The sequence below is a fragment of the Cygnus atratus genome, chromosome 2 (genome assembly GCF_013377495.2).
Source record: "Cygnus atratus isolate AKBS03 ecotype Queensland, Australia chromosome 2, CAtr_DNAZoo_HiC_assembly, whole genome shotgun sequence".
NCBI classification, from domain to species: domain Eukaryota; kingdom Metazoa; phylum Chordata; class Aves; order Anseriformes; family Anatidae; genus Cygnus; species Cygnus atratus.
The window spans coordinates 21,405,537-21,422,317 of record NC_066363.1 but is presented as its reverse complement, the minus strand read 5'-3'; the positions used below and the strand labels follow the sequence as shown (position 1 = coordinate 21,422,317).

Here is a 16,781-nt window from a genome sequence, read left to right as displayed (position 1 = left end):
AGGTGTCCCTGCCCATGGCAGGGGGGTTGGAACTGAATGATCTTTAAGGTCTCTTCTAATGTAAATCATTTTATGATTCTATGAATATCTGAGATAAGAACAAGGCCCCCCCCAAAAAAAATAAAAAAAATCTCCAGGAATCATCTGTAAGGGGGAAGAAACTGAGGAAGGAAGATGATGTTTAAGGAACTGGGCACAAGGGGAGGAAGAAAGACACAGGAAAGAAAATCAGGAAGTTTGTGCCCCAGGGGTAGAATAAACTGGAGTAGAAAATGGAAGAAGGGGAATAAATACTGAATCCATAGAAAAAAAAAAACACCAACATATGGAAAAGATAAGAACAAAGATGAAAAAACATAATATTTGCAACATTATTAAGACAGCAATGCTGAGAGTTTGCATTAAATAGTAGTAGCAGCAAAATTTGGCTGTTAGCGTGGCTCTTTATATCAGCTGTGGTCACTAGGTTGTGCAAAAATCCCATATTTAGCCAAGGTATGTGAGAACTCAGGGAATGAAGTAAAGAAACAATAATGTTCACCCACATGCAGCAAAATGCCTAAGGCTTAACCTTGCTAAGAAAACCATGTTACCCCCAAAATAAAGGGTAATACATCACATGAAACGTTAATCAACCAGTTTTTATGAAGCTTATGAACATTTATTAGATAGCTGTACCAAAGCTACAGATAACTTGTACTTGAAGTGCACTCAATTGCAACTATCAGGCATATGAAAGGACTTTGAACAACAAATGAGGGTAGAGTGTAAATATTGATTTGGGATCCTGCAGAACAGCAACATGCTAAGTAAGTGTGAGATGTTAGTATTTCTTATAACATTATTTGAATTAATGAGGTCTTGTCTTTTAATTGTTGTTGGTTTTGTTATTATTATTACTTCCATTTCTTTCTTTCACTCAGTGGGAATGATATTTACTTGGTCTCCTTTATCCCCATATCATCATTTCTAGCTTTGGTCAAACTAGTGTTTATTCTCTTTTAAACTACCAAACTGTTAGATATCATATTGCAAATGCAAAGTGAGACGTACACCATGAGGTCAAACTTTTGCCTGTGTCTTCAGACTCCTTCGTCCTGCCTTGGCCACAACTAATCTCCTTTCCCTCCCTTTGGAGGGTGGCCTGAGCCCTCCTACAAGCAAAACAAGTTAAAGGGAATTGTTTTCCCTTCTAGCAACTCCTCCCCTTTGTTTGTCACTCTATGGCAACTAATTAGACCACTCTAATGCAAAACTTTTATGAACAGCATAATCCATGCTGTTTCTCCTGTGGGCTATGACTTGGCTTGTGTATTTGAGGAAGAGTACATTTCTTCATTGTTTATTTTATGTGTATTATACATGTGTATTACATTACATGCTATTTATATATGTGTATATCTCTATTATACATTTTACATATAGAATATGTTTTAAAGTAATTTCTCTCCAGAGCTTCTGCCGATCACATATTAAAAAGAAATCCTGGCTTGAAGCTCGAGATTTTTGTAGACAAATGGGAGGGGATCTGGTGACCATTAACTCTGAGGAGGAGAAACAAATGTTATCAAGAGCAAAACGGTGAGTATCTTCTATGTGTTTATCTTACCAGGCCTAAAAAAAGCATTTAATATGAACTATTGTAAACACTCTAAAATGATTTCTGAAACAGGCTCCTCAAAAGCCAAAAACACTGTGATAAGCTTGAAGTTTTATCCACTCATTAGTATTAACTGTTTCATGAAAAAAGAGTTGTTTATATCCAAGGGATTGAAAAATCTATATCATGGCTAATAGATATTTAGGAATACATGATATTGTGGGTGTTTGTATTTTTAGCAGGATAGAAAATATGACCAATATATTTACTTTTGTCTCACCTTGACATAGTCAAAGCTGAGACCATTTTCAAGAGGATCAGCCTCTTTGAATCAGTGAAGGCTTTTCCTTTCCTAAGAAAACTGAACACAAAAACAATACTACCAATAATTTTGATAAATAAGCCATTGGCACTGAGCAAGTGTACAGTGGCTTCTCATATGGTAACTAGCAGTGCTAAAATGTGAGCTGTTCTTACAGCTCCATAGTTAGGGTACTGACAATTAGTTAAGGACTTTCTGATCTTTAACATCTTTACCAACCTAAATGATTCTATGATTCTATTATCTTTGTTCAAGAAACATCCATTGTCTAAAGTACGCAACAATTACTAACATGTTTTTAAAGATCTTAGTTACAGTTCCAAGTTAATACAACAGTCTTTGCATAGCTCATGATGTCAGAGCTAGCTCTTGGCAATTTGGTGCTCTGCTGATTACATTTGTTGCACTAGTACATTCAAACTGGGGATACTGGTTCAGTGTAAGCTCTTGTACATTCCAGAAAAACTGTATCAAAGAGTAAAAGCAAGTAAAGCAAGTAATAGGCAGACAAATAATAGATATTTCCAGGGAGAATATATACATCTGTATGACGTTCATGAAAGCTAATAGGATAATTATTACAACTTCAGCGCACTTTGGAATGCGCCGTAGAAGCTTTCAAGATACATTCCTGGATGTTGATAGTTTCGGTGCTTACACACTGTTCTGTCTTGTAATTTGTGTTAGTGACACTCACTGTTCATTTGAAAAAGATTGGATTGGTATGTTTTCCTTGAATCCAGATGAAGGATTTGCCTGGAGTGATGGCTCTCCAGTGAGTATTTTAATTTTTCATCAGATTTGTTTGCTTAAGAAGTCTTGGGGTTTGTACATGTGTTTTCTGGGTTTTTACTCCTCCTATTGAAAGAGAACACTAATCCTGCAAATATTTATATGGTTGTTAACCTTGATAACCATCAGTAAAATCACCGCAACACATCTGAATACATGGAAATCATCTGCATTTCACTATGATCTGCAGCTTTCTGCACAGCATTCCAACATATTTTCTTTTTCAAGAATATAATATGAACGCATAACATCAGAACATTAGTCATATCAGACCTTGTATCCTGTCTTTGGCAGTGGCCAGAAACATCTTAAGAGCTAAGCATGCAGCAAACAGATTTCACAGTATTCTCCTGCATCCCCCAGAAAGTGATGTCTCAGGGTCTTTCAGAACCAGAACTCAGATCTTTATTCTTAATTCTTTATTTCCATGAATTTATTCAGTCACCTCTTGAGCTCATGTAAATATCCACAAATGTGTGAAATATTCCTGCAGAATTCCGCTCCTTATTACCGTCCGTGCACTCCTACTCCTATTTCCTATTTTTGACCCAGGCAAGGAACTTTCGTCTTATCTTGTAACACATTTGTTTCCTTAAAAGTGTTTTTTTTTTTTTTTTTGAGATCTGGCCAAGAACTTTTTGAAAATCCCAAGCATGTTATAGCAACTGGATCACCCTTCCCATTTGGATGTCAGTTCCTTAAGGTAGCTCCACTAGGTTTGTAGGACAAGACTTCCCTGCTGAAAGCCACACTCCTGTCCTCATTAACCTCAGTAAAGGGAAGCCATGAATGCTGAACTGAGGCACAATATGGTCACAGCTACCACATGGCTGTTGGACAATATCATTTTGAACCAGGTTACAGCTGATGAAGTGCAAACTACCTTGCCTGCATAGGATCAGTGTGACTGTGTTGGGGTTAAGTTCTGAGCTAGATTGAGTCCATTAGAAACAGCCCATTTGCCTATTTTTATTCCGTCTGTGTTTAGAGCTTGAGGTGCAAACAAGAGAAAAAGCCCTCCATGTCAAGACAGCCTGATCTCCCAATCAGTGACATTTCCCCACTGTAAAAATTCTTGCACCTATTGCTTTTCCTGTATTTGTCCTAGTGAGAGATGGAATCTTTCAAATACCCTTGTTTCTTTTTACCAATGGAGAGTACACCTGCTGAAACAGATGAAAATATATTTTCTTCTATAGGTTAGGTACACAATCTTGAAGGATCATTCAAGAAATTCAGGAGGACGCAAGTTCTGTGGTGTGCTGGGTGGTGGGTCATATTTTATGAAGTGGCTCCTTTCGGAATGTGAAGCACTGCATAACTGGGTTTGTCAAATAAAAAAAGGTATTTTTATTTTTCTCTTTAATCAAGAAGCTTAAATATTTTTAAGTAGTTGTTTTCTAATGTAATTTGCTGGAGAAACATACAAAATTTTGAAAACTGTACTTTTTTCCAAATGCATGCCAAGATAATTATGTAGCATAATGTAGGCAAGGATTTTTCAGTGATAGATGATCAGAGTAAATGAATTTATTTGTTGGTGTATATTAGGATGTATTAATAACCCATATATTTGTGAGGGTTACATAGATTGCAAACATTTTGTATATTAAGAACTTTTTCTTTGTATCCTTGTGATGTAGGAAGTAAGGAGTTGTGCATTCCTTATGACGCTTTTTTTTTTTTTTTAATAAAATTATACTAACACAAGTAAAGCTAAGAAAAATAAATTGATATTTGTACACCAAACATATTTTTGCTCTGAGATATAACGGGATTTACCACAAATCCATTAAAAGGGTTGAGAGAAGGCGATGAGAGATGGATGGAAGCAGAAGGCTTTGCCTTGCCTTCCTGCAGCGCTCCAGCCCTGATGCTGAGCCTCCTGGGGATGGCTGAGACCCTGTCCCATTTTTCATAGGGTGGGTGCCTGAAGAGTCAGACATGCCATGTCACTTGCCATGCAGCCCAAGTGGCCATGGAGGACAGTCAGGAGCTGCTGCACAGTAGTGGAGATTGCAGGTTTCCTGTCTGACATCCACCAAAACTTTGGAAAGTATTGAAACATTTGTCTGGGATATCACATTTGTCTGGGATAGTTTGATTCTGCCAGATCACTTTTTTTTTTTTTTCTTTCTTTCTCCAAAGGGAAATGTTCCAGTAGAAAATTTTCTGCTCTTTTTTGTTGTCTGAATCCCTTTAATGAAAGAAAAGTGTTCAGGATCACAGTTGTGTTGGTATGTTTGGCAGTTGTCACTGAGGCTAGCCATAGCTCTAACAATATCGTTAGGAAAAATTGATGAAACAGGTCTGGAAGCAGTGCTCCAAGCTCTCTTGTACAATTATTCAGGAGACATCTGCTTCTGGAAAAGGAGGGGTTCAAAACAGTGGCATTTCTTTTTCCAACCAGAAGCAGAAACAACTTGCAGTCAGTATAAAAAGTCATATTTCTTTTTGCTTATGACTATTTGGGAAGGAGAGAATATTTGAAAGAGTTGAAGAAATCTAGTGGAAATTTTCTGCCTCTTGATGAGAAGATCTTTCTGGAAGTTTATGATATGTCTACTGAGGTTTCACTAAAGGGCTACAAAACTGAATTTTAAAGAGTTTCAGATAAATCTACTGTGTCTTACAGACTGGAAGACTGATTTTCCTTTATATTTCTCTTCACAGGTATGTGGTCCAAGCAAAGTTATGACTCTGCTGGAACAAAGCACAGTTTATGATACAAAATTATAAGTAGATGACCATGCATATTTCATAACGTGTAGCTGAAATGTGTGACTAAGTCTGCTTCTTTTCTAGTCAATGGCAAATGGGTACAGAATTCTGCCCTGGTCCTCACCTGGTTCCTTGCAGTCAGTCACAAAAACATGCTATAGGGACACGTTATGCCTTCTGTTCTCTTGTTTTGCAGGAGTGGTGCTAAAACCTGAACCAACTGACACATATGGTAGGTTTTTGCATTCATTTTTTCATCTTGTTAATTATTTTTTATCAAAATTGTTACTCTAAAATTAGCTTTTATGTCCTATTGATGAAGAATTTAAGGCTACCTTATTTATCTTCCAGAATATAAAACCACTGTGGATGGATGGGTCATATATGAAGATAAACTATACTACATCAGCAAAGAACAGGTCTCCATGGAAAAAGCCCAAGAGTTTTGCAGGATGAATTCTGCAGACCTGGCTGTTGTTAGTAGTAATAGTGAGAGAAGGTTCCTACAGAGAGCTCTAAAACAAAATGTAAGAATCAATACAAAGTAGAAATGCTTTTGACAGCCTGCTTGCAAAATTTGAATTGCCTCAGAAATAGAGCCATTAGCATTTTTGTTAATGAATTCTAACTGAAATTGGTGATTTCCCCCCCTTTTCCCCAAAAATGTCCTTTGTTCCTGTGCAGTTTGGTCTCTCCTGTTTGGCACCAGGCATGCTGAGGTGGTGAGGAAGAGCAGTGGAAAGAGTGAGGTGGTAAACCATGCTGGTTTGGGAAGAAGTTGGTTTCAGAGAGAATTGAGGTTGGCGCTAGACAGTGCTGCAGCCACAGAGGGAGGAGAAAAGACAAGTACCAGTCTCTGCCTCAAACTCTGCTTTCCTCTCCTCATCCTAAGGGTCCTCAGAGCTGCAGGACTCTGCTGCTCCAGCTGAAAAGCTGATGTCTGCCCCTGAGCATGTAAACACAACTGTGTTCAGCTGTAAGCACATGCCTATTGCTGGTGACTTCAGTAATTAATAACATATGCATTTCTGCTTGTTTTATTTCAAAGACTTTTTTTTTTTTAATAAAAAAATAAAATAGTTGCTTTCTGTTTTAGGATCGTTACTGGAGTGAGTCAAGAGAATACTTCATTGGTTTAAAAGTGAGTCTGGATAAAAAGTTTAGGTAAGTTCAGATCATCACAGCAGCTCTTAACATGTAGAAACAAACAGTATTTTATGTAGCTGGAGGTACTAAATGTGTTGTTTTACAAAGACTGAAGGATGTACATAACAAGTACAAAGCAGGATCCTAGAATAGTCTAAGTCCCAGTAGCTTTTTCCAAAAAGAAAAATGAAAACAACATTTTTTCTTGAGTTGATACTTAGTCAAGAAAAGCTTGGCATCTCTACTCTCATGCTTTCTCAAGTCTGTTTCAAAGATTGGCCCCATAAACTAGAGGGATGTCTTTCTGTGCTGGATTTTATACCTACAAGCACACACACATATGCATGCACACACAAAATGTTTGATTCTTCAGAGCTTATCCTTCATCTGCTTTTGATCTCTATACTGTAGCTCCAGAGGAACCCTCCAGAATTAGGAAGGACTGCATAATGAATTCAAAAGCTGCTTCTGATTGAGGTTTTCAGGGTAGTCACTGCATACTCCCACGCCAGGAGGAATATTAGTGGAAGTTTACACGACAGTAAAATTAACAAGTATTTCCAAAAATCATCAACACACAAATAAACTTAAAATTAATGGTAAAAGTTACTAAAGAGCACAATACAGACAGTGCCTACCTTCCCATCTGCTAGTTAAGACACTTCTGGGAGGTGACAGACTGTGCTTTTAACTGACCTGAAGCAGGGTTAGAGGAATTTTTAGTTGAACCTTTCTATATTTTTCCTCCAATACTGAGTGTCTGTAAACCACTAACCCTGGAAAGAGTGGAAGAGAAGCACGAGGTTATGAGTGACTGAAGCTGTGCCTAACTATGACTTCCTGATTTAGGACAAATCAGGGGAGAAGGGCTATTGCTTGGGTCTAATGAATGTCTCATCTATTTAGATTTAAGGGCAACACCCTTCAATAGCAATTTATTACGTAAAAAGCATGCAGGCCTAAAGAAAAAAAATAATTTTGATACTTCAGAAAGAGTGGTCTTAAAGCTGACAATATATCTCTGGACACATGACTTAATTAACCTATTGAAATATTTCTCTTCAGAGTAAAATTTACAGAAGAACATTTTTGTCCTTAATTGCATCTATGGAAACATCAGGAATACTTAGACTGAGGAGCACAATATTATCTAGATGATAAAATGTGATCAATTAAGATAAATAAATTTTTTAATATTCTCTCTACTACTTATTATGGCTAACTGAATAATGGTTTCTGATATTAAATGATGACTGATCACTCCTGCCTGTCAATGGAAAATATTCTTGGTGTTTTCTTCTGTTTTGCAACCAGCAATATTTTACACAAACTTCTTCAAATTTGGATAATCAGGTAAGGAGAAAAAATTCTGTAACAGTCTTTCCAGTTTTAGCCAGTTCCCATTAATGCTCTTTGTCTTCAATGACATTGTCTTCATGGTGAGATGTTCATTAGAATCTTCATCTAATAACTGAAGTGTATTAACTAATAACTATTTTTGTATCTTTTATTTAAGCTGGGTAGATGGGACTCCAGTAACCTATATAGGGAAGTCTGCTGCCTCCCTGGGGCCAGGGTCAGAGACGTTACCAGGAAGCTTCCAAACCTGGTTCGCCCCTCTGACTATTACCCGCTTTTGATAGTCCAGGCTGGCAGTGATGATCTTGAAAAGAGAAGCCTCAAGGCTATCAAACAGGACTATAGGGGGCTGGGACGATTGGTGGAGGGAGCGGGAGTGCAGGTGGTGTTTTCGTCTATCCCTACGGGGGGAGGGAGAGGCACGGAGAGGACATGGAAAGCTCACGTGGTTAATAGGTGGCTCAGAGACTGGTGCCGGCACAGAAATTTTGGGTTTTTTCACCATGGGGAGCTTTACTCGGCACCCGGCCTGATGGCCTCAGATGGGTCCCTATCTCCAAGGGGAAAACGGATCCTAGGCCAGGAGCTGGCGGGGCTCATAGAGAGAGCTTTAAACTAGGCGAGAAGGGGGACGGGGCTCAAACAAGGCTTGTTGGAGCCGTGCCGGGGGAAAACAATGGCTAGGCTGGGGAAGAAGGCGATGGCCCAGCTGAAGTGCATCTACACTAATGCACGCAGCATGGGTAACAAACAGGAGGAGCTGGAAGCCATTGTGCAGCAGGAAGGCTACGACTTGGTTGCCATCACGGAGACGTGGTGGGACCGCTCCCATGACTGGAGTGCTGCAATGCCTGGCTATCGGCTCTTCAGGAGGGACAGGCAGCACAGAGGGGGTGGTGGCGTGGCTCTCTACATTAGAGAATCTTTTGATGTTGTGGAACTCCAGGCTGGGAATGATAAGGTTGAATCCCTGTGGGTTAGGATCCGCGGGAAGGCCGGCAAGGCTAGCGTCCTGGTCGGGGTCTGTTATAGACCGCCGAACCAGGATGAGGAGACGGATGAGGAGTTTTGTAGGCAACTGACAGAAGTTGCAAAATCGTCGGCGCTTGTCCTCGTGGGGGACTTCAACTTCCCGGATATATCCTGGAAACACAACACGGCACGGAGAAAGCAGTCTAGGAGGTTTCTGGAGAGCGTGGGAGATAGCTTCCTGACGCAGCTGGTCAGTGAACCCACCAGGGGTGGTGCCCCGCTAGACCTTCTCTTCACAAACAGAGAAGGACTGGTGGGAGATGTGGTGGTCGGAAACTGTCTTGGACAGAGTGACCACGAAATGGTAAAGTTCTCTATTCTTGGCGAGGCCAGGAAGGGGACCAGTAAAACTGCTGTATTGGACTTCCGGAGGGCTGACTTTGAGCTGCTCAGGACGCTGGTTGGCCGAGTCCCTTGGGAGGCGGTTCTGAAGGGCAGAGGAGTCCAGGAAGGCTGGGCGCTCCTCAAGAAGGAAATCTTAACGGCACAGGAGCGGTCCGTCCCCACGTGCCCAAAGACGAGCCGGCGTGGAAGAAGACCGGCCTAGCTCAACAGAGAGTTGCGGCTTGTGCTTAGCAGAAAAAAGAGGGTTTATAATCTTTGGAAAAAAGGGCGGGCCGCTGAGGAGGACTACAAGGATGTAGCGAGGCTGTGCAGGGAGAAAATTAGAAAGGCCAAAGCTCATCTGGAGCTCAACCTGGCTACTGCCGTTAAAGACAACAAAAAATCCTTTTACAAATATATCAATGCGAAATGGAGGACTAAGGAGAATCTCCATCCTTTACTGGATGCGAGGGGAAACCTAGTTACTAAGGATGAAGAAAAGGCTGAGGTGCTTAATGCCGCCTTTGCCTCAGTCTTTAGCGGCAATACCGGTTGTTCTCTGGATACCCAGTGCCCTGAGCTGGCGGAAGGGGATGGGGAGCAGGATGTGGCCTTTGCTATTCATGAGGAAATGGTTGGCGACCTGCTAAGAAGCTTGGATGTGCGCAAGTCGATGGGGCCGGATGGGATGCACCCGAGGGTACTGAAAGAACTGGCGGAGGAGCTGGCCGAGCCGCTTTCCATCATTTATCGGCAGTCCTGGCTATCGGGGGAGGTCCCAGTTGACTGGCGGCTAGCCAATGTGACGCCCATCTATAAGAAGGGCCGGAGGGCAGACCCGGGTAACTATAGGCCTGTCAGTTTGACCTCAGTGCCAGGAAAGCTCATGGAGCAGATTATCTTGAGGGTCATCACGCGGCACTTGCAGGGCGAGCAGGCGATCAGGCCCAGTCAGCATGGGTTTATGAAAGGCAGGTCCTGCTTGACGAACCTGATCTCCTTCTATGACAAAGTGACGCGCTTGGTGGATGAGGGAAGGGCTGTGGATGTGGTTTACCTTGACCTCAGTAAGGCTTTTGACACCGTTCCCCACAACATTCTCCTCAAGAAACTGGCTGCTCGGGGCTTGGACTGGCGTACGCTTCGCTGGGTTAGAAACTGGCTGGATAGCCGGGCCCAGAGAGTTGTGGTGAATGGAGTCAAATCTGGTTGGAGGCTGGTCACAAGTGGTGTCCCCCAGGGCTCGGTACTGGGGCCGGTCCTCTTTAATATCTTTATCGATGATCTGGATGAGGGCGTCCAGTGCACCCTCAGTAAGTTTGCAGATGACACCAAGCTAAGTGCGTGTGTCGATCTGCTCGAGGGCAGGAAGGCTCTGCAGGAGGATCTGGATAGGCTGGAGCGATGGGCTGAGGTCAACTGTATGAAGTTCAACAAGGCCAAGTGCCGGGTCCTGCACCTGGGGCGCAACAACCCCAAGCAGAGCTACAGGCTGGGAGATGAGTGGTTGGAAAGCTGCCTGGCCGAGAAGGACCTGGGAGTATTGGTTGATAGTCGGCTGAATATGAGCCAGCAGTGTGCTCAGGTGGCCAAGAAGGCCAACAGCATCCTGGCCTGTATAAGAAGCAGTGTGGCCAGCAGGTCTAGGGAGGTGATTGTCCCCCTGTACTCGGCTCTGGTGAGGCCGCACCTCGAGTACTGTGTTCAGTTTTGGGCCCCTCGCTACAGGAAGGACATGGACGTGCTCGAGCGAGTCCAGAGAAGGGCGACCAAGCTGGTGAGGGGTCTGGAGAACAAGTCTTACGAGGAGTGGCTGAGGGAGCTGGGCTTGTTCAGCCTGGAGAAGAGGAGGCTCAGGGGCGACCTTATCGCTCTCTACAGTTACCTTAAAGGAAGCTGTAGTGAGGTGGGGGTTGGTCTGTTCTCCCACGTGCCTGGTGACAGGACGAGGGGGAATGGGCGAAAGTTGCGACAGGGGAGTTTTAGGTTGGATGTTAGGAAGTACTTCTTTACCGAAAGGGTTATTAAGCATTGGAACGGGCTGCCCAGGGAGGTGGTGGAGTCGCCATCCCTGGAGGTCTTTAAAAGACGTTTAGATGTAGAGCTTAGTGATATGGTTTAGTGGAGTACTTAGTGTTAGGTCGGAGGTTGGACTCGATGATCTTGAGGTCTCTTCCAACCTAGAAATCTGTGTCTGTGTCTGTGTCTGTGTCTATGTGGCCTGGGCTCCTAATGAACCCAACTTTGCAAATAATGAGAAAAATTGTGTGGTAATGTTGTCAAAGCCAGGTAAGTAACAAGTCTAAACTATTAGATTTTACTTCTCTTCATGTGGATTATAATTGATGGTGTCAAACTTCTGCCTTTAGCTGCAATGCAGTCTTTTACAGCTGTTTTCAGAAATTTCCGAAGAGGGACAAGCTAACAAGATGTGGTAACAGGCATAAACTCCAGTCATGGAGGAGTCTATGTCTTTAGAAGGGGGAGACTTTAGCACCATGTGTAATTTAATGTGGGCATCTGTGTCTGCATTTATAGGATTGACACTACACATTATAGGGTTTTTTACTACTTCTCTAAGTAAAAACCTGATAGATGAGCAGAGCCTATCTTTACTCCTATGAACTTGAGAAAATATTTATGATTCAGCTATAGAAGAAAGGGAGTTGAAAGTAAAAGCCAATGAGTTAAAAATATCAAATATTTTATAACACACTCGAACATTATAATGTGCACTCAGACTGATCCAGAATTTCCTATCTCATCCATTTTACATCTGCTTTCAAATTTGCTTGCTGGTGTATTACCACTGCTGCCTGCAATGTAATGATGCCATGGCTTGAACAAATCATAAACAGGTATAGATACTGTGGAGAGCCCTGGAAGAAGAGCAGCAGGGTCAGACATTCAAATTAAGCTACAGCATTCAAAGCGCTACAGCTGTGCTAATATGAGAACTTCAACTGGCTCAGTCAGATCTGCAGTGGTTACTTTGCTCTCAGATCAAGCTGAAACCTGAGATATAAAACGTAGTAGATTGTGTTCTGATAAAGGTATATTCATCAGATCTTTATTTTTTTTTCTCATCCTCTGTCTTCTGTAATTCTCCTATTCAGTTGTCTTGATGTGGGTGGGGGTAGGGAGGGTGGAATGGAGTTAACTGATGATAGAGCATTTCTTCTGAGTCACTTGCCTTTTTTTTTTTTGCAATTGCTAGGCAGTAGCCCACAAACTAATAGTGTTGAGCAGCAAAAGTCATTGAATCACAAAATCATAGAATGGTTTGGGTTGGGAGGGACCTTAAAGATCATTCAGTTCCAACCCCCTGCCATAGGCAGGGACACCTCCCACCAGACCAGGTTGCCAAAGCCCAATCCAGCCTGGCCTTTAGCATTTCCAGTGATGGGACACCCACAGCTTCTCTGGGCAACCTGTTCCTCACCACCCTCATAGTCAAGAATTTCTTCCTCATATCTAATCTAAATGCACCCTCTTTCAGTTTAAAACCATTAGTCTTTGTCCTGTCACCACACCCCCCGACAAAGAGTCCCTCCCCAGCTTTCCTGTAGACTCCCTTTAGGTACTGGAAGGCTCCTATAAGGTCTCCCCAGAGCCTTCTCTTCTCCAGGCTGAACAACCCCAACTTCCTCAGCCTGTCTTCATAGGAGAGGTGCTCCAGCTCTTTGATCATCCTTATGGTCCATAAAGACCTTCCGTTTGTAAACAATAGCTGGTTGCATAAATATAGCATGCATGTCTTTTAATCACTTTGATGGTCTGAGAAACGGAGATTACCCTCTTTCTTACTCAAAATAGGGAGTGATATATTATTGTTACAAATGTTATAACATCTTGACTTGTTTACTCAATCTAACTATTTTTAGGTTTGTGGAACGATGTAAACTGTGGTTCCTCCAATAAATTTGTATGTGAAAAGCATAATAGCTCTATTAATTCAACGTTTGCTTCTCCATTGCCTCCTGGAGGATGTCCAGAAAGCTGGCTTCTCTTTAACAACACGGTATGTCAACAAGCATCTTAAGTGAATTATGTATGACAGTGGGACTGAAAAAAAGAACCGTAAAAAATATGTGTATGAAAAATATGATTATGAAATAAATCTGCAGTGTAATTACCCAGTCAGTACATGCTGGGTAGGTAGCTGGACTTTTCTGGAGGTAACTAGACATTTAACTTTGCAGACGAATACAGTAAAAATAGGTGTATGCTGAATAACTTTCAGAGAACATAGCCTGTGCAAGCTTAAAATACATTATTGCTGTTTAATAATACTTCTCTCCTGTGTTACGTATTTATGTTAGGAACTGAAGTTTATAATGGTTGGTTTCAAAAAAAAACAAACAACAACAACAACAACAACAAAAAACTCTTCAGGTGGAGTGATTTAGAAAGAAAGCATTTTAATAATCCTGTTGGCTTGTATAGGAGTTCCCAAAGCTCTGAGTTCAGAAACATGATGCCAAACTACAATTGTTTTGAAAGCGATTTCACATACAGTCCTAGTCTGGAAGTCCTCGTTGCTGTAACATAAGAATTTGTAACAACTGGAGGTGAAACTCCATTTGCCAAGGGCTGTTTTTTCTGCTCTACACACTCTGCACTGCACTTGCGTCCTCAAAATGTTGGGTCAACATGTCAGTGATATTTCACACAGTTTGGCAGGATGAGCAGTTATAATCACAGTCATTGGAAGCAGGACAAGGAGCAGTGGAGATCATTTTCTGCTGCTGTGTTACCCAAAGCCACATTTTCTTGAACTTAAATGATCCTTCTGTTCCTGTAAGAAGCAGGCAGAAGAAAATGTGAAGCAGGTTTATAGACCTGATGTCATTATGATAAATTCAGATGATACTCAGTTCCTGGGTTGCACCTTGGGTGAAGAGAGGGGCCAAATATCTACTTCAACAGATATATGTACTTTATGCAAAGATCTTGCACACCATTAATTTAGCACTCTTGAAATCCGTCATTTATTTTAGCCCTGTTTTCTTTTTCTGGAGAAATAGTGATAGTGTCCTGTAAGTGGTTGATACTATTCATAAATAAGTTTCCGTATTTGTTCGAGTAAATTGCTTGCTTTTTTTTTTTTTTTTTTTTTTTTTCCCCAGTGTTTCAAAATTTTTGCTTCCAATATAACAAGAAAACTTGTGTGGCATGATGCACGAGATGTTTGTATTAATCTGGGAGGAAACCTGGCTACAGTACCAAATGAGCAAGTGCAAGGTACATATTCAGGCTTTACTGAAACATGTTACCTCTCAAAGAAAAATATTCATCTCCTACTAAGGAAAGTACTATACTTTCCAAAATACATAAGCAAATTGACAGCTGAAAATGTCTTATTAGCCAGGTCAGTTTGTGCTTGGTTTTAATTCTGAAGTGTGAAACAGTAGCTAAATTATTACATGTAAGAAATAATGTGTGTTTCTAGTTCTTTCAGCTGCTCAGTTTTCATGAAACTTCCAGTCTGTTTTGAGTGTGGTTGCACAAATCTCTCAACCTGACATCTGTATTCTCTGTCTCTCTTGCTCTCACTGGCAAACTGGCAATACGATTTTCTGAAATGCTACATGTGCATATGTAATAGGCAATAGGACATTTTTTAATTTGCTCCAGAGTGTCTTTTTTTTTTTTTTTGGCTATTTTTTCCAACCTTAATGCTTGTATAGTGTAAGTTCCTACAGATGCTTTTCTAAAAGTTAGTTAAAAGCAGATGGGTTCTATATTGGGAAATGTTATCCTTTTAATATGGCTCCAGTTTTGAACTTGTCCACATCTTTTCATGCTTTGGGTGAGTCATGATGAGCTTTCATTAATGAGTTCTTTGCTTCCCTCTAGCTTTCCTCCACTATCATTTAAAGGATGCTACAACTAATGTTTGGATTGGGATGAATGAAATCAACAGAGTCCACATTTCTTTGGACAGATGGGAGCACTGTTTCCTATACCAATTGGGTTAGCGGTGCACCAGAAAAGGCACAAGCCTACTTCAACTATTATGACTTTGACTGGTTGACAGACAACACTGTAGAGGTACAGAAAATTTAAGTAACCTGTGTATCTTAGGCAACCAGATAATTTTTCTTAAGGGGAAGCTACAGCACCAATAACAAGATGCTGAAACAAGACTTTTTTGCAAGCAGAATGGGCTTAGCAAAGTACCTGATATCCGTTCCAAATATACCAAGAATATTTGGCAGAGATTCTGAAGAAGGACATTGTGCTTTTCATCTGAACTGTTGTAAAATACCAGTTCTGTAAAACAAGCCCAGAGAGGAATATATTAAACCAATTCCCGCACAAACCACATTACCACTGACATTAAAGTTACAACACCAAGCAGAGAAAAGTTACAATAAACCAAAATTAAGGTTATTGTTGAAACATGTATTTGTCTACCTACGGGTCCCATTTCTGGACAATATGATCCCACATAGTTTCATTAGTTTCTAATGGTACAAAAGGACATTTTCAGCAAAAGGGAAATCATTCTGCTGAAATTAAATCTCCTTCCCAAAGGAAGGACATGCATAGTTTCTGCGGAAATGATAGGCAACTGGTCACAGAAAGCTTTTGACAACTGCCATCAGTCAGAGTTTTTATGATTAAAACTTATTTAAGTCAGTATAGCGGAGAAACTTGGATATGCTCAGAAATGCTGAAAGATGGACAAGGCCAATCCTGAAACTAGGGGAGACATCTGAAGGAAGTCTTGAAGAAATTAAGAATAAGGAAGTAAAGGGAAATTTTGGTTGTTCCCCAAAATACCTGATAATGATAACTTGATAACGACTGCAAACAACTGATAGAGAGTTCATGCTTTCTGCAAGATAGACTACTTCTGTTAAGATAAATCCAGACTATTGTTTTCAATAATAGTTCATATATTATTTTTTTCATGCATGGATTTTTTTATTTTTATTTTTAAGTAGCTGTATATAATTGTGAATCAGCATTGAGAAGACGTATTGTAGGTACCCTAATAACTTCTGTAGTCATTAAAGGATTCTTAATAAAACTAGTGGGACTGTTTTTATAAACGATTCTTTCAAACTTTGACTGGTATCAGTGACAGCCTAGGTCAAATGGGTTGTTAAAAAATACCAGGTCAAGCCAATTTGAACTTTGGCAAAATGAACTAATTACAAAGGTACTCAGCAAACTCCTCTCTTCTCACCTCTCTTCTATGTCATCAGGCTTGCATTAGGAATATAGGAGCACCTCACCACATCCTGTTTGCCTTTTCTAATGACTGCATACATTGTCCTCTCTTTCAGACTGATTGTGTTTTCATCATACAGTCGGATGGGAAATGGCGAGATGATAGCTGTGAAAATGAGAGAGGTTATATATGCCAAATGAATTCACGTGAGTTCTGTTTAACCCAGTCTCCTAAACGGAATAAGTAGCTCAATTAGACAAGCATAATATGAAATGCATGGAAAACCGATATGATTTTTTCTA

General features: G+C 40.9%; 1 protein-coding gene across 1 annotated transcript in view; it reads left to right on the top strand.

Moving 5' to 3' along the window:
- The window catches only part of LOC118247516 (macrophage mannose receptor 1-like), a 76,237-nt gene that overhangs the window by 11,677 nt on the left and 47,779 nt on the right, over positions 1–16,781 (top strand). The window contains exons 10-13 of the mRNA XM_050709353.1: positions 13,181–13,317; positions 14,426–14,540; positions 15,244–15,350; positions 16,595–16,685. Coding sequence (XP_050565310.1) covers positions 13,181–13,317; positions 14,426–14,540; positions 15,244–15,350; positions 16,595–16,685 — 450 coding nt within the window. The remainder of the gene's footprint in view (positions 1–13,180; positions 13,318–14,425; positions 14,541–15,243; positions 15,351–16,594; positions 16,686–16,781) is intronic.